Source organism: Falco punctatus (genome assembly GCF_963210335.1).
Source record: "Falco punctatus genome assembly, chromosome: 2".
Classification (NCBI taxonomy): domain Eukaryota; kingdom Metazoa; phylum Chordata; class Aves; order Falconiformes; family Falconidae; genus Falco; species Falco punctatus.
In genome coordinates this window covers 90,415,826-90,437,137 of record NC_137581.1, presented here as the reverse complement: position 1 = coordinate 90,437,137, position 21,312 = coordinate 90,415,826, and the positions used below count along the sequence as shown (strand labels likewise).

General features: G+C 36.5%; 1 protein-coding gene across 9 annotated transcripts in view; it reads left to right on the top strand.

Moving 5' to 3' along the window:
- CNKSR2 (connector enhancer of kinase suppressor of Ras 2) overlaps nt 1-21,312 on the top strand; it is a gene marked incomplete at its 3' end in the record, with an annotated part of 219,235 nt that overhangs the window by 73,699 nt on the left and 124,224 nt on the right. For all 9 annotated transcript variants that reach the window (XM_080377571.1, XM_080377569.1, XM_080377565.1 and 6 more), the window contains 2 exons: nt 5,368-5,409; nt 16,487-16,606. In XM_080377571.1, coding sequence (XP_080233697.1) covers nt 5,368-5,409; nt 16,487-16,606 — 162 coding nt within the window. The remainder of the gene's footprint in view (nt 1-5,367; nt 5,410-16,486; nt 16,607-21,312) is intronic.

Sequence of the window (21,312 nt, the reverse complement as noted above, 5' to 3'; positions counted from 1 at the left end):
GGTGCAGTGTGGAGACCAGGGGGACTGGGAGTTATGATCTAAGCATTCTCAAGTTAATTATTTTTTATTGTTGCTAAGTAGCAAGACCGACAGACTGTCCATTTGACATATACTGGTATTAAAGGATTCAGTTACAGTTTTAATCAATTTGAGAAGCAAAGGGATTTAAGGATGGCTTGGCTTAATTCCAACCAATAGCTACATTGCTCAAGAGAGATTTTATGCCAGAGGTTTGGCAAAGTATGAGAGTCTGAACCCTCTTTTAGCAATCATGTAATTCATTATTTTTGTTACAAATAGAGAACTGGAGTTACATACTTTATTACATTTTCTGTAACTTCAAAATAATGGTGACAGCAATTCTATCAGACATCTGTTTTTGAGCAGTACATAAAATCTAGCTGTTGCCCTCTTAAAACTAGGCATGGAAGATGTGTGGGATTGCTCATGAAAGATGCACTTCCCAGGCAATTTCACCACCGCTTTTAACATGGTGTTCCTAACCTGGCCTACATTTTCTCAGCAAAACACTGGTTAAACCATTGCAATATACACAAACACACACATGTAAATTGCCATCATGTAAATTCATTTGGACTGTAGAGGAAAACAAATGAAAAAGACAGTGAAGAAGATCCACTAGAAGCAGCTTGAAAGCTGCCTGGAGAACAAATGCTCTCATGGCAAACTCTTGTTCTTTGCAAGTTTCTCCAGTTGACTCCACATCTGTAGCAGCATACAGCCTGCTTTTGAGCAAAACTGCTATTATACAAATTCACGAAGGACATATTTGAGCTAATATGTTATACGAGAATCCGGAGATCTGGTTTTTGTTCTTGACAGTCGTGTAATCTGCTTCTGTATCAGTTCTGCTTAGGAAATTTCCTTGCCTTAGAGGAAGAAATAAATTAGGATGACTAAATATACATGAGGAAGTAAGGGATTCTGCTGAACAAGAAAATACAGTGAAAGAAGTCCACACCATCTCTTGAGCCCTCTGATCTAAGGATTACTAAAAATACTGAAATGGTTGGTGATTTGTTGCTGCAAGAATTAATAAACAAATTTCTACAATTATCTCTTTTTGTATCCCTTGACTACTAGTACATATATATTTTATTTTTTGAGCTATCATAACTTTGTACTGAAGTTAAGTCATGGAGTTGACAGTAACTTATGAGTGCCAAGAAGAGTGCAGTGCAGTGGCTGCCTAGAATATGTTGCAAATCTGTGAATAATAATATAGTAGTAGTAACAACGGTTTCAAGATTATAGCCTGCAAGTACGCTGAGAGGAGAAGTGTTTGACAGGTAATTGCAATAGGTAATTTGACAGGTTGCCAACTTAGACTTGTAAACCAGATATGCAAAAATAGAAGTATTTTCTGCTGAATATTATCCCATATTTATGGTGGTGGAGAACTGCATGAACATTTTTTCCATGTGGGCTATGTGAGCAGTAGGATGAGTTTGGAGGTCTTCCAGATCTCAGTACTTCACAATTTGAGTTGAGATTTAAGCAACTGAGGTTCAAAGAAAAGGACTAAAGAGTAAAAGTTCTGGTGTAATTAGCTGACCACATTCCCCACTTCTGTGATATACTAAGACAAATGTTTAAAAAGAAGGCAACAATAGTGAGGGGGGAAGAAAATAAAATGGAAAAACAAAGCATTGTAGACATTGCTTTTGAAAAATAAAGTCCACAAATATTTGTATTCTATATATGTTGCCTCATGTGTGAATTGTTGTAATGATGTCTGGGGCAGGGTAGGGTGAGATGTGTACATTTTGCAACATTGTCACCAGCCAGTGCTGTCTAATTCATTGGATTTAATTTAAATTTCTTTAGTAATTATGACTTATGACATTGTGATAGGATCTTCACCAATAAAACTTGTAATCTTTGTAGAAATAATGCAGAATTTGGGTTATGAAGGTCAGAAGTTCTGGAAGAAATGTAAGTGATGCCTCTCAGTTGCAGAATAGCATAGGTCTTGCTAGTCTTAAAACTAGATTTTAAAATTATACTGGGATTGCAAGCGCAGAAGAACCCTATCCCTGATTGTTGTGGTTTGTTCTTGTTGTTCTTACCTTCGTCCCTTACTGCATTTTTTCCCTTTTTCTTCCTTTTTTGGACCTCATGTTTCCCTTTTTATAGGATCTTAGCCTAGTTCCAGCTGCCTCTACAAAGGTCACTTTTGTCATTTTTCATGCATGAGGCAGAGCTGGAAAGAGTGACCATGAAAATCTGATATTAGTAATTAAGTTGTTCCGCCTTATTCCCCTCCTATTTCTCTTTCTTTGTGGATGGTACTTTCCCATTTTCCTCTCTGGAACCTGCCAATGGCCAGTATTTGACTACATCTTCAGGAACTATCAAGTAACACAGAACTGCTTTTGTTGCTTTATTAGCAATCTCTGTTCTTAATCTTTTAGAAAATAATGCACATTTAGAAGACCACCTTACTTTGTTTCAGCTGTTTTGGTTGATCATTTAGATGAAGACCATATAGTTTTGTTTATAGTAAGTCAGTGAATATATGTGTGAAGCTCAGAGAATAAACAGGTAGAAAAAATATCTCTTCCTTGCTATATCTGTGTATTTTAGTTCAGGGATAATGACAGTATTGTTTCTCCAAGTGAATAGCAAATTATTAGCTTGTGTAGGAGTAAAGCTTGGTTGCAGATTTTTTTCTGTGATCCTGCTTTTCTAAAGTAGAAAAAAGTTGATGTTAAACTTGCATATGATCTGTTTATTACTTAATTGCAATGTTTTGATACTGTGGTTAAACAGATATTTAAAAAGATCTTTCAGGAATAAGATATGGGCTTGTAGCCTAGGTATGGGAGGAAGAGATGTTCTCCAGCTGTGGGTGGTGTGCTATTAGGCATACAAATTTATTTCTAATTGCATAGTTAGCGACTCCTTTTATAGTTCTTAAGTGCTTTAGGCTCTTTTAGTTGAAATGAAATGGGTATGAAAAAGCAATGATTGTAAATGGTAAAGGCCCCCAGTAATAAGCATTCAGTTTATCATTCTACCTAAAGGATGTTTGAGAAGTGTGGGCACAGCTATCCTCAGCACTTGCTTAAAGACAAAGCACAAAGCAATGGAGTGACTTACAAGGTCTAAGGGGAAATACACTGTTCACTATGAAAGTAAGTGACATGTAGACATGTAGGTTTTGCTTTTTGGATCATTCAGAAGCAGTCTCAGCCCTCATTCTCTAGGGGTGGCCGCAGGAAGTTAAAATGAGCTTGCTGTGATGCAGGGATCAGCTTGGTGACCTTTCCTAGGTTTATTTGAATCCTAGACTTCAGGGCTACTCTGGGCTATGCCTATGGATCTTTGCATTCCTGCACGCTTCCCTGAGTTCATGCTTGAATTATGTTTACTTGGCTGTTATTCATGTATGGAAAAAGTATATTTGGGAATTGTTTTTTTACTTAAGCATTGTGTTTACTCTCATTCAGTTCTTCTGTCTTTTATGGTTTATTGAACTGTTAATTTTTCTCTTGCCTGAATATGAAGATGTAGCATCAACGATCAGCTGTCTGCTTTGTGATGAACTCATTTAGCAATTCCTCTTCCCAACCCATGGATTGATAGGGAATTGTGTGTTGAGGAGAGAATTTAAGAGGGAGGCCACCTGCCTCTATACATAGACTGGATGCCTGAGAAGTTTTCCACTTGCTTTACTGTCTTTTGTAGCTTCAGAAATTATTCTTTTATATATATACACTCTTGGCTTGTCAGGAATGAGCATGTTTCTTTAGCTTTCATCATGATTTTGTGAAAGAGTTTAATTTCAAGGATGTAACAGTGTTTCTCTGTTATTCACTGCTTTCTTGGTTGTAATGAACCTCTACAGCATTTAAGAACCCAGAATCCTTCCTTCCTTAGTAGTGAGACTTCTCAAAACAGTATCCTTTTTAAACTGAATGTTCAAACTTATAGTAAAGTCTTCCTATTACCAATTAAATAATTATGTCTGCTTAAAAGCACTTTTTTCCCCTTCAATATGAACATTACAATCACTTCCTGCTATTTTTGCAAAATGATTCATAAGAAACCATGTAGAACATAGATGTATCCAGATTGAAAATGTACATGCCTTCCCACATAAAGCAATGAAATGTGTGTTTTGCTACTGAGATTGCAAATACTTCATTGATGTCTGCATATAATTAAGCATGTTAGATTTGCTTTCCAGCTATACTTACTGGCAAATGTTTCCTGAAAGCCAACAGCTGTTATTAGGAAAATACATGATCAACCTGCTGCTTCTGCATAGGTTGCTTTATATAAAGCTTAAGAACACATTGGCTTTTCTTGCCTGAGTAACACTAGAAGCCTTTCATGGATTAGAAGTTAGTTTTTTTTAAATGGTTGCATATAATAAAGTTGGTTTTCTAACAGGATAAACTGATTTAAAAATCAGACTTAAAACATGAAACTTGGTCACATTTTTCATGTGGATTATTAGGTGGGCTATAAAGTCCATTCTAAAAAGAGCTTACGCTAACTACCATGAAGCTACAGCGTCTGATGAACTTAGAAAAGAGTGGTTATTTCGCCAGTGTTAGTTGTGTTTCATGTGCTTTATGCCTTACTAATCCCATGTCACTATATCCACTGAGATTTTGACCTGTCAGAAAAACTTTCACAGCTCTCAGCCTCCCATCTGTTAGCCTTGCTTGTGGAAATTGCCTCACAGGCTTCATAAGGTGACAACAATGTGTGTGCAGTCCCCCACAGACTGTATGTAATAAGATGGTCCAACTCAAGTTTCTTGTGCGTTTTGTATTCTGTGTTTGTCTTCCCTCACATTGCATGGAGTGTTATAAACAACTAGTCGTTCCTTTTTCTCTTCTTTTGCCTGCCAGGGTTTTCCTTCTCTTCTGTGGCAGGGTGTACAAACATGCCAGTTCAGCTCAGCTCAGCAGGAATTGTTCCCCCCAGTTATCTTTCATAGTTACTTCAGACTACTGCTGGCACCTCTGTCTTTCAGTGTTACCACTAAAAGCGGGTAATTTTTGTCAGTGGTCTGGGACTGTTGGTTGAAGCCACTTGTCTGGCATACATGTGACTAGCTGGTATGTGCCAAAAGGGTGTAAAGTTGAGGAAGATCATTATCTGTTTCAGGAAAAGAAGCAACAAGGAGTAGTAAATAGATTCAAACATTTACCAGTATTTCCTTTCTGTGGTGACTTCACACTTCGGTTACATGAATCTTTCCGTTCTTTTTGAAATCTTTTGTTTCACCCTGAAGACTTTTCAATTCAGTTTAATTACTTTTAAGGATAAATCTAGAAAGGGCGAATGATTAGATCAATTTAACCTGCCTTTTCTGCTTTACTTTTTCAGGATTGCACTGTATATGAAACAGAGAATAAAATTCTTCATGTGGTGAGTAGTGTTTGGATATCTGTTAATTAATTAATCTGTTAATTAATCTGTTAATCTGTAGTCTATAGACTACATAGAATTATAGTGCTGCATGTTTTCTGCTTTTTCTGTGCAGTGCCAGTGTGATAATGAGCTAGTCTGGGTGTGACTGAGTGAACGTATGGAACTACTTGTGAATAGGTAATGACATTACAAAAGCTGAACTTGACACGTGAGGAGCCAGGAACTTTGCAAAGGCTTGCATTTGTCTGGCTCAGGCCCATCTGTTATTTGTAAATCATGGTCAGAAGAATGATTTTGAAAAATGGCTTTTTTTGAGAGAGCAAGCTGGTTGCTAGGCTTCTGTAAAATATATATTTAAGTCAGTGATACAGCTTCATTTATACAGCTTCATTCCTCATAGCAGTATGGAACTAGTCTAGTGATAGGAAAATTAATGCAATACTTTTGAATTCTCAGCATAAATACAATGGTCCATTCTCAGGATCTGTAGTGCTATTGATAATAAATAAAGCAGGTGAAAGTCATCAGGTCATCAGAACACAGGATGAGTTTGAAAGGCTGATACAACTACTGTGTTGGAGAGTCAACAGCTTGAATAAACTTTGTCTGAAAACTGCACCTAGGTTTTAGATATTAAATTGCATTTCATGTTGTGGCTTAAGTATTAAGTTGACCCATAGCTTGTTTCTGAAAGTTAGATATGAAGATGCTATTCCTAAGAGTGAGTAATAAACTGGTTTAATTTATTCACTGTATTTTACATTTAGGCAGGTTTTGATATCTTAATATTCTTATTACTGGAGCTTAAGCAAGAAAATACTCCATTTCTTTATTTCAAAAGGTGAGCTTCCCAGTAAATTTTGCTATACGTTGTTTTGTTTATTTGTTTTTTTTTCCTTTTCCCAGCACTCCTATATTGAGTGCTTGGCAAGCTGAATTTCATAAGCTTTTGATGCTTTGGTTTCACAGTGATGTGGAATAAAATATGTCCTTGTATTTTTAAGTTTCACTAATATTTTTCCCCTGTGGGACACAAAGAATTAACAATTTTAGTGAGGCTGACATCATCATCTTTGCTAGGCTGATCTCTGCAAGTATTTAAGTAATGAAGTTTTTAATTGCATAATCTTGGCAAAAGTTGAAGTGCTGCAAGTTTTAAATGATTATACATAGCCTGGTTTTCACTACATGCTTGTTTTCTGCTGTAAGAGCCAAGAGTTCCAACATCTACTGTATACAGTATATGTCTTTTACGAAAAGGATTGTAAAGGTAGCTGGCAGTGTTTAGAAATCATGAAGCACCAGTTAATATAGTCTTCAACAGAAAATTTTGAGGAAACTGGGAGGGATTCATTTAAGATACGTTGAGTGCACACATTTGAGACAGGTTTCTAAAAGTTACGTTATCTTACATCATTCAGACTTACATAGGCTTATTTCTTTAATCCACAGTAACTTCATTGTGGTGACAGGTGGACATGTGCATTACTGTGGAGACCTTAATTAGCTTCAACAATTAGTGCTCAGATTTGCAAGGAAACATGAACAGAGCGCTGAATGTTTTACTGAAGCCTAGGATTAAACTTGATTCATTTCTGACCATGTTGCATTTCAGCCGATGGATGGGATTGCATGGGGCAAAAGCTGACCAAAAGCAGTCAAGAAAAGAGGTAAATCTGTGACTGAATAATTAAAAGGTGGGATTTGAAATCACATTTTGAATTTGAAGGGGAGTATTTTACACGTGCAGCTAAAAAAGTTGATGACAGAATTGAAACTGAAGCAGTCACAGTTCCCTCTAACCCCTCTCCTTGGAAGACAGAAAAAGACGTTGTGGCTTTAGCCCATCCGACAATTTGGGGAGGAGCACTCTTAACAGATAGATTAAAAAAAGAGGGGAAAAGCCTACTGATGTCAAAATCTTGAGAGAGTGCATGGTATTTTCATGCCAGTGTCAGAGAAGAGAGGAGGTTAGATACCTTATGAGATAACAATATCTCAGTGCATGATTACAAACTAGATTAAAGATGTTCTAGAGGGGAATTAAGAATTTAAGTCTCCTGTTATAGACTGTGCATCCAGTAAATTCAGAGGTGAATGTTAAAAAGAAGGCTCTCCGATGTAAAAAGAATAGTAGTAAGTGTTGGTAAAGGCACAGAAAGAATCTTGAATGAGAAGTGCTGGGAGAACTAGGAAAAACTGGGGAGGACATGTACACATATATTATGTATAGAAAAATTAAAACCTCTCTTCTTAAATTCAAAGTTCAAGCTATTGCAAGTCCGCTTTCTGAGTACATTTCTCATCTGCAAACCATGCAAATTCCTGGAGGTAACAGAAGTGGTGTCTGGCCCTGGTGTCTCACCCTGCTGCCTTCAAACGATCAGAAACCAACATAAAGCTGTGTTTGCTGGGATGACTTAGAAAGAAAATTGAATTCAAAACTCTGGGGTCACCACGTATGATTTCACATACCACGTTCTCTTCATGACACAAGGAAACAAGGTTCTTTATGAAAGTGAAAGGCAATGACTTATAACCAATTAGCAATTCGTGCACTTAGTCAAGGAAATCCTTGTTGCAAGGTATTGTTCCCACTAAGGATTGAAGTCAAATTTTAAGAAATCCTTCTTACATAAGTAAAAAAGAACTACAGCTACAGAAATGTATACAAATTAAATTACCATTATGCACTTCTATTCTTTAGGATACCAAGAAATTTACCATCTTAGGAGTAGATCATTGGATCAGAGTAGTTGATTTTTGTCCACATTACCTATTGATCCAGTGGTTTACTTCAGGTTGAACCTGTGTTCTGGTTCAACATCTCCATCAGCATTGCTCAAAGTGTTATTTTTGGATTCCTGTGCCATGGTTCAGGGGCTGGAGCTCTGTAAGCACCTATCTATCTTCTGTGCATTGCACGAAGTAAGCTTTGTGGCAAATAGGGATGGCGAGAGGGTGTGTGAGCACAGGTGCGGGGGGGAATGTGAGATCACTCTGCTACTATTGAAGTGCATATGTAGATACCTCAAAAATTAACCCATTGCTGAGTCTTCATGCTTTCCTCTAAAGCATGGTGGAGTAAGCAACATCCTTCACCAAAGGCAAGATCCCCAATTAAATGACCGGTTGGTTTGCTTTAATTAGGTAGGCCCAGAAAATAGTTAATGTGCTTATATTCTAATGGCAGATGTTTCTTTTGAAAAGCAAATTAATGCCCTTTTTCTTTTAGTGATGGCAGTGTGAATGTTCATACAGAGAGACTGCTGAATCACCTTGTCCATAGCTAGTATCTCTTAATGTGAATAAACTTACTCAGATGTTAGTATTCACTAACATCTTTTAGATATCGCTTTTTACATATAGCTAATATGTTTAAGGAATGGTGTTCTGTGGAGACAGAACTGTATAGCTTCACCCTATATTCCAGAAAAAAATATTTTCTTTCTCCAAGCAATTTGACTTCCAAATGCTATATAAAAGCATTTTGACTGTCACTCACAAGATTAGGTTAAGTAGTAAACTACTCTGTGTATGCAACTAAATACAAAATATGTATCTAAAATAAAAAGATCTTATGGAAAACTGATTAAGTTTTAAGAAGAAATTACGTACTTCAACTTGTTTATTTTTTCTAAATGGAGGTGCAAAGTATGTCTGGGAAAAATGTCTCTTCTGTAATTTTATGCCCTAGAATTACAGGTGTGTTCAAACAACTATTTTAAGGACAACTATATTTCTTAAAGGTTTTTTAGCTGTGAATTCATTCACAGAAACACTTGGTTGTCAATGCTTTGGAAATATTCATGAATACAGAGAAATGCTTTATATTTCTGCCACTTCATTTCTCAGTATGTTTTTTCCAGGCTACCTTTTGCTCAGTAAGCAATGTAATAAATAATTAAATAAATAATAATAATTCCAATTATTTATTAATATAAACAGAAAGTAAATATCACCAGAAAATAATACCAATAGAAATAGATGGCAATAAAAAGTATTAACTTGAGAAGAACAGGTTTGGGCCTAAATATGAAAGGATAAGTCATAGTGTGGTGTTTGCTTCAAAACTGGAAATTAGTACACTCTTGCTAGTTTATATTTAGAATCTTTATATTGATTTAACTTGAGTTGATAAAATGTATGGAAAATGGCTCAGCTCGAAAAGGTATCAGTTCTGCTTATTTTGGGGAGTTATGAGTTAATTGTTATGAAAGTCTGAATGGAGCTTAAAAATCTTTGAAGAATAATTCATTGATTCCATATAGCTGTTCAAGGCTATATATGATGGAAATATCTAGTTCAGATTAATCCATGTAAAGAAGTAGATTAATAAAGAGAGCAGAGCAAGAATGACTTAATTATAGAAAGCAAAAGCCGGGCTCCAGTCAGATTAATAATAAGTGTTAATTTGAATGTTCTTTTTAGTTTATTTCTATAAAAAAAGAGAATGTTTTCCTAAGGAATTTCACTTTCTTAAAATTACGCAGCTTTTTCTACAAAAAAATACCGTTTTATTGAGTTGGAAAACCATAGAAAGTAGAACTGCAGAGTGAAGTTAATGTTCAGAAGATTTTGAAAAACAAATGAGCTATTTAAATTAAAAAAGAGCTACTGAGTTGAAAAAGAAAGGAACAAGTAATGGATCAGAATGTTCTCTTTTTGCTAAAAGCCTTGCAGAAATCACAGTGACAATAATTCACTCCTGCCTACTATATTTTAATATTTGTTATAGAACAATATAATGGACTAAAAATGCATTGTCAAAGGTATCCTTTTTATAGTTTTACTAAAGAAAAAATTACCACCTTCTTCCTTTCAAGAGTCATACCTTACCAGTTGGGTCCAGCAAACTTCACTCTAATAGAAGCCTCTCTTTCCAAAGTAAGATTTAGTTCACTGTTTAAACTTCATATATACACAAATGCAAGTCCAGGCCCAGCTGGTTCTGAGATTGCTGGGGTTACTGATGTATTCCCTACAGTACAACAAATGTTTTGGACTAAAATTAATTGATTAATAATTATTTGGTTTGGCTTAAGATAACTAGTTATACTTGATCCTAAATGTAGCAAGTTGCTTCGTCTAGTCAGTTGTAACTGAGCTTTTTTTTTTCCAAACAGATTAAATTTAACATTGCCAAGACGTTTTTTTTTCTTACTTTTAGCCTTGAACATGCATGTATCTTACTGGCATCCCATCCCTCATTCAAATGACGTGTGTGAGAGTTGATAGCTGAGACTGGTGCTTTTCTTGCCCTCAGCCCTGGGAGTGTGTTTAAGCCAGGATTCTTCAGGTTTGCAGATACTTGGCGAGATAGATTTAAGCTTGGTCACTGGCCTGGATAAAATTAAGGACAGGAACAAACATAAGTCTGTTTGCTTGACCCGAAATGCTTGGTGACCCTAGAGCTGCTTGAATTGAACAGATAATAGATGTACAGTTTGAGGAAAGTCCATGGCCTCTGAAGCTAGCTGTGTCCCAAAGTACTTCCACGCTGCTGCAGAAGACAGACATTTTCACAGTGCAAATTGAAGTAGCCACTATCAGAACAGATGCAAATCTAATTTAGTCACTTTTAAGTCCTCATCCCTCTGACTGAAAGAAGGATCAACTGTGAAAAATCTATTAGAAATTGGTACACTACAGTCCAAAAATACAGGCAGAACCTAAGTGTTAGCTTTCATTCTTTATGCTCTGGGGCATAAACTAGTTGCCTACTGACTGAAAGGAAATGTTTTCCCTTGAATTTCTACCAAACAACTAGATGCTGTGTGGTGATATTTTTCATCTTTCTTTGAATCATTTAGTTTTGCACATAAAGACTGTGCAGTTTGTCACTGAATAGAGAAGAGAATTTATTACTAAAGTGCAGTGATGAGTTACTGCAAAAGAGAACCGAAGTCATCGCCATAAGGCTTATACTGAGAACAGGGACTGTGTGACAAAAGGAGAAAATGTAATCATCTGTTGATTTCTCTCAATTAATATTTTACAACTTACTTTTTTTTTCCGGCCTGGCCAAATCCTTTTCCTTTGTTGAGATACCTTGCACATTGAAAGCTGAGTGCAGCTTGAGGAAGGCCAAGCATTCTTAATGCCTGCTGATTTTGTAGGAACATTGGGTGCTCATCTTCCTGTGTCTCTTACTGTAGCTAGTACTGCATTGCAGCAGAGAATCAACAGTTACAAAAGGTAAATGATCCTGGTCTTGTTAACAGTGTTTTCATAAGAAGAAATCTAGTTTTAAAAAGTAACAAAAGGTAACTACCATTTGAAAGAAAAGGTGAGTTTTACTGTTATCAGATTTTAGTGAAACTAAAATAGATGTCTATGATACAGCTTGTGCTGAATAGTTATGCTGAAAAATAATGTGTTCATAAATTTTTAGGAAAAAAATGAGTAGCAGAAGTTGTAAAAAATGAGTAGCAAATTAATTGGGTAGCCTAGATGCAAAATATTATGTCAGCCCATTACTTTCCATAAAATAAAATAATAATGTTAAAACTTTATTATTATTTAAATATAATGATGATGATGATGGTGATGTAATAATAACCCCCCTGTATTTCTCACACCTACATAATTTGTCAAATTGGCTTTGCATTTGCCAAGGTGAAAGCTCCAGTGAAGTCTGGGAAACTTAAGGAAAATTTAGTCAAGCTAGAAGTAAAGTAGCATCAAACATAGCTTCAGTTTTAGGCAGGGTTGTTGCTTGACTGAATGTGGAACGAACCTGATGAGCCACAGTGTGAACTGTTGAGGAAGAGCAGCATGGAGAAGTCAAAGGTTTTTTCCTTGGGAACTTTCTAAATACAGCGTCATGCTGCCTCTATTAAATTAACGTTATTCCTATGCCATGTGGCAGCATCTTTCCCATGGAAGGTCCTGATCCACTGAATAGGTCCAAGGTCTTTTTCCGTAAAGAGGTCTAATGGGGAGGAGGCATGTTCCTGGTGAAAAGGCTCTTTTGTCTGCGTACTGATTTATGCTGATTGGTATATTAAAAAGCCTTGGCCACTGAAGTCGACAGCAGTAATCTGGGCAGAAACTGGGTGGTAACTACATTCAGAGCCACTGGTTAAACTCTGTTGTAAACTGACACAGCTGTGCCCTACATGTCCCAACACAATCCAAGCTCCAATATATTCCTGAGGCTGAATTTCCCTCCTCCTCCTTCTCCCATCCTCCACAGATGCACACAGACACACAAATCCAACCCACAAACTGTGAATGAGATGCTTCTGAGAGTAAAGGCAAGGAAAATTGTATTACTTTGCCTGTGTCAACCTCTGGATGTGTTTCCAGTGAGAGCTTGTGTACCCTGTCTTTGCAGTTGGGAGAGGGTACCTGCTGGTTAATAGTGGGCCCCTTGCTGTCCTGCCTCTGGGCAAGCTCAGAGTTCATGAAAATTCACCTTTCACACAAACCTGACAGACACTTGGTCCTACTTACAATCCAAGTCTTTAACCAACGAGTATTTAACCAAAATTATTGAAATCTATAATAGTTAAGGGAAGCTTGTTTGATTCTCTGGCTATTCTAACACAAACACTCTTCTTACACTTTCAGAGGAAAACTAAGAGTTGTTAGATATTTTCTATTAGCAGCTGAAAGTTTTGGATGGTTGGGCAGAATCCAGGCCCATCTTCTAAAATAAATTTTCTCCCCAAAATCTTGAAATTATGCTGGAACAAGAAAACTGAAATAAAATGCATAGTATTCTGAAATTAAATGGAAGTTTAATAAAAAACAAAGTACTTGGTCATTCCTTGGAAGCCCAGGCAACATGAATATGCCAGTTAGCTATCCAACAGCAGCGAGTCTTGAATTCAAAATCCTCCTACAGCAAACATCCTTTCCCCTCCAAAGGAAAGGACAGTTTTCACAAGTAAAACAAAACATGTTTTAATGAAGTAAGTTTGATGACAGAACTCTTCTATAATTACTAAGCAGATGATGTTGTGATTGATAGGTCTTATTATCTGGAGTAACTGTTTTTTGAGAAACTATGGATGTGGTTAGTTCATGTCATGTTGTCTTACTGAATCGCTCAGGTCCACTAGTGCTCTATTAGAAGAAAAAGACCTGATTCTGTTGGCCAGAAACCGAGAGAAGTAATTCAAGAATGTTTTTGCTTTTCTGTGCCTTCTGTTTTCTTTTGCCATTTCGAGTCACCTCTGCTACTAATATACGGTAATCAACCTGATAAAATGTAATGGAGCTTTAAAAGTTCTCTGTCTTCAACTTTTGTCTTCTCCCTGGTAAGAACTGGGTACTCATCAAGTAGGAAAAAATTTGTAGTAATGCGGCAGAGTTTTGCCCCCAGATGTCATTTTTCTAGGAAGACAGTTATATATGCATCCCCACATTTTGAATGAGTGTTTACATTTTGGAAACATCATAGAATTTGAAGCCTTAATCTAAAAGGGAGTTCTCTAATCATATGGCCTTCTCTAGGGACTTTGCTGTGGCTCATATATTGTGCTTAGACTGGGCATATTGTGCTGTTGGATGTCAGTATGAGTATCTAAGATGGAAAGAAAACTGCAAGACCCGAAAGACAATAATCTTTTAGAAATGCATAGAAACATATTGCAGATTTTTTTATCATAGTAACTTGGTGATTTTTGGCATCCGGTATTCCCAGAGCTCCTACTGGGGAATATTCATACCACCTTGTTTTCGAATTGCAACCAATATAGCCACATTGGAATGCTGATCTCCATAGACTTACTGTATAGACAGTCTGTACTCCTCTCACGGAGAGGCAGAGTGAGAGCAGCTGCTGCAGGGAGCTATTTAATGCATGTCAGCTTAGGCTTCTGTTCAATGCTAAATCCTGGACTTGCCTCACTCCTCTCCTTTCCCCATCATCTGTCACGGCAGCCAAGGACTTTTTTTTAAGGAGGAAACACACCTGTGATCTTGAAATGGCATACCTTGTGTTAGGTGGTAGGAACACTCCTTTTCTGTGCATTTTGTAATCTGTCTGCAATGCAACAGTTGGGAATTGGACAAAAAAATCATACATTGTTGTATGTATGTTGTAAATACAAGTTTTTCTGTAACTGCTAAGGACCCCATAAATTTAGTAGTTTTGGAATTAATTAATAGGAAGAATAGGTGGGTGAATACAAGTCTAAAGATACATGAAAAATTCACTTTTCATCACCAGAGAATTATTTATAACATAGGTCTTCTCACTTTGCATGTGGTGAGCTGAGCGTTCTGTAATTTTCTAAAAGTAATTTTTCAGTAATTGTCAGTGCAGTTACAAGAGAGATGAAAATAGAAATAACATGCCAGCATTGTATTAATAAACCCCCAATCAAATAGAAAATCTAAGCTTTCATTTTTATTATGGAATTTTATATCATTTTTACCTTTTTAAAATGTCAGCTCAAAGCAATTTCCATGTATCCAAAAAGACATAAAGAAACCCCAATCTTGCAATAAAGTTCACTTTTTCACTTCTTCCTAAATCAGGTAAAGCACAAAGGATTCTTAACCCCATTTTATATATTTCTTGACTTGCTTTTTTCAGTAATGATTCTGCAGCATGAAATACAGGTAAAGCAGAAAGGGTAGTGAGTGTGTGTGTGCGTGTGTCTGTCTATGATTGAAGGGAATATTTTCTGTGGAAGAAGGTGATGTTGGTAATATAAATTTTGTTATATTTTCCATTTGATTCTGATTTGTTTATTTATTCTGAAACATTATTGTTCAGTAACATAAGCCATCTATATACAAACCTAAACTTCCAACTGTTTGTAAATAAAGAGAAGAAAGTCCCAATGTAATGGTCTGTAGAAGGATTAAGATTTCACTGTCACTAGATTTCTTTTTGCTTTTGTCACTGAAGTTTTTTTACTTTCCTTTTTTTGTAAGGTATCTGTAGTTTGGCATTTGGAATTAGAATGGTGATTTGGCAAGGAGGTTATACCCAGTTTTATATTACTTTTCCATAGCATTGTTGCAGTTATTTTTTACTTTAAAAAGTATTCTTTGCAATCTTGAAAGAGTGGTGGTGCAGCAGTTGTGTACAGTTGTGTTTCAGTCAGTTGAGGAGACTGGTTAGCTTTCATCTTTTGAATTTGAGACCAGTTAAGCTGGCTCTCACTTGGTATTGGAGCTACCCACAGTTTTGGGACCAGAAGAATGTCATGAATTTCAAGAGTCCCTGAATTTGCTGATAAAACATGCATTTGGAAACCTGAACCAAGAAATCAGTTTTAGTTGCTGAAAGGGGACTTCACTGAAAACATTGAAACTCTCAAATATCACTTGCTTACAAAAATATGAGAGAATGATAGGAAAAAAATCACAGCTTCCTGGCTTCTGAGAAGAGGTGTTCAGGAAGTAAGACGTGAGGAGATACACAGTACGCATTTGACAGTCCAAGCCAGTTTAGAAACTTTTCTATTTCTGTCTTGCTGCAGAGAGGTTGCCAAGGATAACAGGTTTAAGAATTATCCCATCATGAAGTGGTTATTTATTGTAATCTTCATGCCTGCAATAGTAAATCATACTTGGCAGCAGTAGAACATGAGAGACTCAGTCCAAAGTCTATTAGCATGTTTTATTAGTATACAATACACTTCAGAGTTAATGAGAGTTACCCATCATCGAGAGCCTGATTTTCATCTGTGCTGAACATCTGCACATTCAATGGAAATTAGTGGGATTTGGGGGTAAATTAGGGGGGCTTGGAGCTTACCACACACTCTGTATGCCTGAGCACAGGTCAGAGGCAGGGCACCTAACCCTGAGAGTGCATGAGAGCATTTTGTGCAGTCCATTTTTCTCTCTACTGAGATGCAAAAGCATTTGCCTTTTGTTCTTCCCTGGTCTGATGCTGTGTCAGTTCAGGATCATCACAGAAAACAGATTTTGTATTGTACTGCTGATTGAGACCTTTCCCCCTCCTTCATTCCCTCTGCCATGTAGATTCAGCCATGTGATTTAATATGTACTTTTAAAATGCAGCAGTTTAAATTATAGATTGATATGCAAATAGTTAACAATGATATACTTATTAAGACATTTTATTTCCCTTTTTCTTTCCTAGTGTAAAACTCTCTCCGGTGTCTGTGATCACATTATCTCACTTTCTTCTGATCCGCTGGTTTCCCAGTCTGCCCACCTTGAAGTGATCCAGCTTACAAACATCAAGCCAAGTGAAGGGCTGGTAAGAAGTACGCAGTTAATCAAACCCATCATCCAGGATAAGAAAGTGATTTTTTTAAAAAATAAATTGTATATATGGAAAGGAATAGGACATTTTAGCCTTTTCTATTTTAAAGCCTGAAAATAGTTTGATTTCTCATGCTAGTTTGGTTTCCCATGCAGCTGGGCCAACAGTGAAGTATTTTGTAAGGCTGACTGATGTATGCAAAGAGTTTAGTGAACAGGGAGATATGAGTGAGAAATTCTTGCCGTTTATACCAGCCTCTGAAAATGGTTCAGATTGTTCTAGGATCCTGAAGTCTGAAGGGATTTAAATTGCTAAGATCAACTCAACCAAGAAGTTTGCGTGGGCTTATGCACAAAACCTGTCAAATTCTGGAATATGCTTCATATTATTTCTGGGTTATAAAGCTATTCTCTAAGTTATTCAAGGGCTCTACAGCACTGCTGAGAAGTAGCTTATTGAATTTTATTGCAAGAACCCTGCATGCTTAATCAGGTGCTTGTAAAGGCTTGGTGCAGCCATCCTGTGTGTGTTGTTCAGGAGCTGACCATTGATTTTTGGTCACTCAAATATCCAACATTCACTGCATGGAGAAAACCAACACTGATAACAATTACAGCTGTATCACTTTATATCACTAATAATATCTCTTCCCACAATCCTTGGAGGTAGTAGAAGGTGATCATAATACAATTAACCTTTTTTTTTTTTTTTTGCCTAATGAAATAGCTTTTGCAACTTCTACCCAAGTTTTCTTAAATAATAAGGACTACTGCTGTACTCTGGACCTGTGTACAGTACAAGCAAGTTTTTGAAGTTGGTTGGATGGTGTAGTTAGGGAGAATATTTTGGTTTGTGGGTTGGTGGTTGTTGAGTTTGGATTTGGTTTGCTTTTGATAAGTTTGGTATGCCAAGGTATTTAGAGCAATTATACAATTATACATTAAAATAATTTTCCATTTTTTTGGAGAATCACATTTCTAATATGAGAAAAAATGCAAACATTGGGATGAGTAAATATTGCCCCCATTCTTTGTTTTAGTCTGCTGTTTGTTTTTCCTTCCTCCATTGGCTTGCTTTTTGATCTCTGAATCCATTTCAGACTGATCTGCCAGGATTTCAGCCTTCATGGATTCTATCCTCCCTCTCTTTCTTCTGTAATTTTAACTCTTCCACCAGCTCACTGCAGTCAATCTTTTGAAGTCTTATCTTCTACTGTAATGAAGAAATCTTATTACCCTTTATCTCGATCACCTTTTTTGGAGTTCTGTCCATTTTTATTTGAACTTTTATTTCTTTTCCTTCCTGTCTTGTGACTGTTATTTTCCTCATTTAAGTCTTTTTGTAGGGTGGTGTTAACCCCCAGTGACCAAAAAACGTTAAGTGTTATTTTTGTAAATAAGAATGTGTTTCATGGGTTTTGTTCCCACTGGGTAGCTGATGGGATAGAGAATATCTTTCCCCTCTGTGCCTCTGTTTTACACCCTCTGTCTGTCTTGTCTGTTTAAACTGGAAGCTCTTGAGGCAGGGCTTTTTCTTTTAATGTGTTTATGAACCAGCTGAACAAGGTCTTGATGCTGACTGAGGGCTACTATGTCATTGTCATAAAAATAATTATATGCATATTTTTGAAAACACCAACTGTGCAGTATATAAGCCTTAGAAGGATACAACGATATTTTGATTCTGTCCTTTTTTTTTCGACCCCCTTTCATCCTTGCCTGTATGCCAATATTCTGTTAGCTCTGTATTGTTCTGTCTCCTCTAGATTGTGAGCTCTCCAGAGCAGGCACTGAGGATGATATATCTGAGCCGGAAGGTTGAATATCATACCTTTCAGTTTATTACAGTGCTAATCTTACTAACAGATCATCTTTGTCAGGTTGATCTTGGTGCTTTATATGAAAGCTTTGCTTTTGGGTTCTTGGGGTTTTTGTTCGTTTATTTTTTAAAACTGATATCTTTCAATTAAGATTCAGTGAATGCATGTCAGTACCGCCCTATTGAGTGCTAAGTGTGTCAGTTCAAGAATTGATGGTGGAGCTTATAGTTGTGACTATCCTCTGCACATCAGGAGCACTCGGATGAATATAAAGCTTGATAACTTCTGGACCTTCTTCCAGGATTTGTGCAATGATGGAGATGGAAAAATGGATTATTGTCAGCTTTCTTCTATATTCTTGACCCACATGACAGTTTGTGCTGGATTTACCAATCATTAAGTAAAATCTTCTGTAAAGATGGAAAGACTTCAAGCAAAGGAAAAGGACAAGGATGCCTGCAAACTCGGAAGATTTTTTTCACCTAGCATAAACAGAATATCTAACATGTCTCAAATTTATTATCTAAGACGCTAAAGTACATCAGGGAGAGAAAAAGGAAAGGAGAAGAGAAGGAAATTAAAAATTTGGAAAACAATGCTGTTTCCTTAAATTCATATGGTAAATATATGATGGAATTGAAAAAATGGTTGGAGTTTTTTTACAATTTAAAACAAGTTGGAGCACTATTGGGATGTTTTAATCAGCACAAATAGTTCCTTCATTATGTTTGATCTTTTCTTGTGGAAATGTAAGTATCAGTCAGAGGTAAATGTAAATTGTCAGACTAATACCTTAATACAGAAGGAACAGGTAAAGGCGTTGCAGAATTCACAGTATCTTAAGATATTAAAACTAGCTAACACCTATCAGAAAAACAGACTAAATAACCTGGCAAGCAGAAAAATGTTGTTAGGGTGTAATGTGGGGAAACTCTTGTGTACTGGGTAAAGCAGTGTTACGGGTCGGTTTTAGTATTGCTCTTTTTTTTTCTTTTCCCTCTGTCCCTGGTACCCAGGCGTGGTTATGTGACTGGCTGCATACATGTGTTCTCCAGTGGGTGTTGCTGTGGGAAGAAGCGGCCTGCAGTGGCTGTGAAGTAAGGGTGAAAAGGGAGTTGTCAGAGTAGAAAATTATTTTTAAAGTCCTGAAATGCTTTAATGTGGTAAGCTTTGCAATCACCAGCATGCTCCCATGTGTAATGATTTTTTTAATTTTATTTTGAGGACTTGGCAGTTGTTTCATCTGTATCAGTAAGCAGAATTTAATTTTGTGTGTTTTTACACTACTGATGTTCTAGAAAGAGACAAAACTGACTACTTTAGGTAATATCTTCTGCTAGGAAACAGACTTAAAAATATTACTGCTTGACTGAAAACAGTGAGTGTATTCAGCAAAGCAGAATATTCTATGCCTTGTGTTAGGCAAAAAAGCAGGTAACCAAGTTTTCCATGGGAAGTTTTTCTTCAAAAATTCAACCATTTCTATTTTATCTTTATTTTAAATATAGAACAGAGTATCAGACAACTGTGGCAAGGGTTGATCTTTAATGTCAAATTTTTTTCCTTGTTCATACTATCATTTGAATCCTACACAGTTCGGGTACTGTGGTATGATTTCAAGTTGCAGCTATTCACCTAGCTTGCTAGATTCAGAAACACAGAGGTGAATTCACCAGAACATGAGACTGATTGTTCTGGGTTCCTCTTTGCCTGCTGAAGCAAACACAAAATGAGCCTGTCATGTAAAAAATCACCCCTAAAATACAAGTCGTAGGTATAGTACGGTGTTGCAGTTTATTAAAGGTGCACTGCTGACTCTCTGGCTAGAAAGTATTTTCCAGGAGTCCAGTGTACTACTGTTCCTAATATTTCTCTTGAGTTATTTGGTTTGACATACAGGAGGAGCTGGGAAAAGAATATGAACAGGGTTTTGAGAACTGTTTGGAGTTAAGAGACACATACAGCTTTGGGGGATTCCATTGGTATCACAGTGAAAGAGTATAAATTCAGTTGTGTGTGATAAAATAGAATTAGTATCTTCTTTTCCATCCAGCTTTATATACAACATGTTAAAAGTATATCAAATTCTGTTGTCATTCTTTTTTTTTTAAAAAAAGAAAGATAGGAAAAAATGGCACAAGGTCTCTTTTCTAACGCTTAACCAAATAATAGTTCACATCAAGATAAAATGTAATGATTAGTTTTAAATTAGACTTCTACCCATAACTGATCAGGACAATCTGATGTAATGGAGCATGAATTAATCTTTAATTTAGGCATACTTTGCTCTTGATTACTAGGGTGGTTACCTTATGGTTATTTTAGTCATATTAACTGGATTATCTTTTCTTTTATTTAACCTAACTTGTTCTTGTAAATTCATAGTGACAATGGTATTATCTTTGGATACCTAAGATGTGTATCTGCCAATTTGTTTCAGTACAAATAGACAGCACACACACTGATCTCCCTTGTTTTCTTGGTTGCTAAAAGTACTGTTGATATTGTGCAGCCACAAGGAGGCAGAGAAGGGAAAACTTATAAATTTACGTCTGTGATATTCTTATTTCCATTCCAGACCAAACAACATAAGCCAGAAACATTCTCTTCTCTGTACCGTTTCCCATATATTGTACACTTAATACAAGGAGTGTAGGAATGTGGGTGAAGGGGTAGCTCATCTTTCTGTTGTGAAGTGTTACATCTCCCCATTTAAAAGCTGCTTTAAACATTTAAACAGAATGATGTTGGCTTTTTTCAAAATTAACATGTCATGGTACTAGTGTAACATTTATTAATTTTGCACATATGGAATAAATATAATCTGGGGTTTTTTTTACAGCTTCCCTCTTCCCTCTCTTTAATAATTTGTGCAAAATCT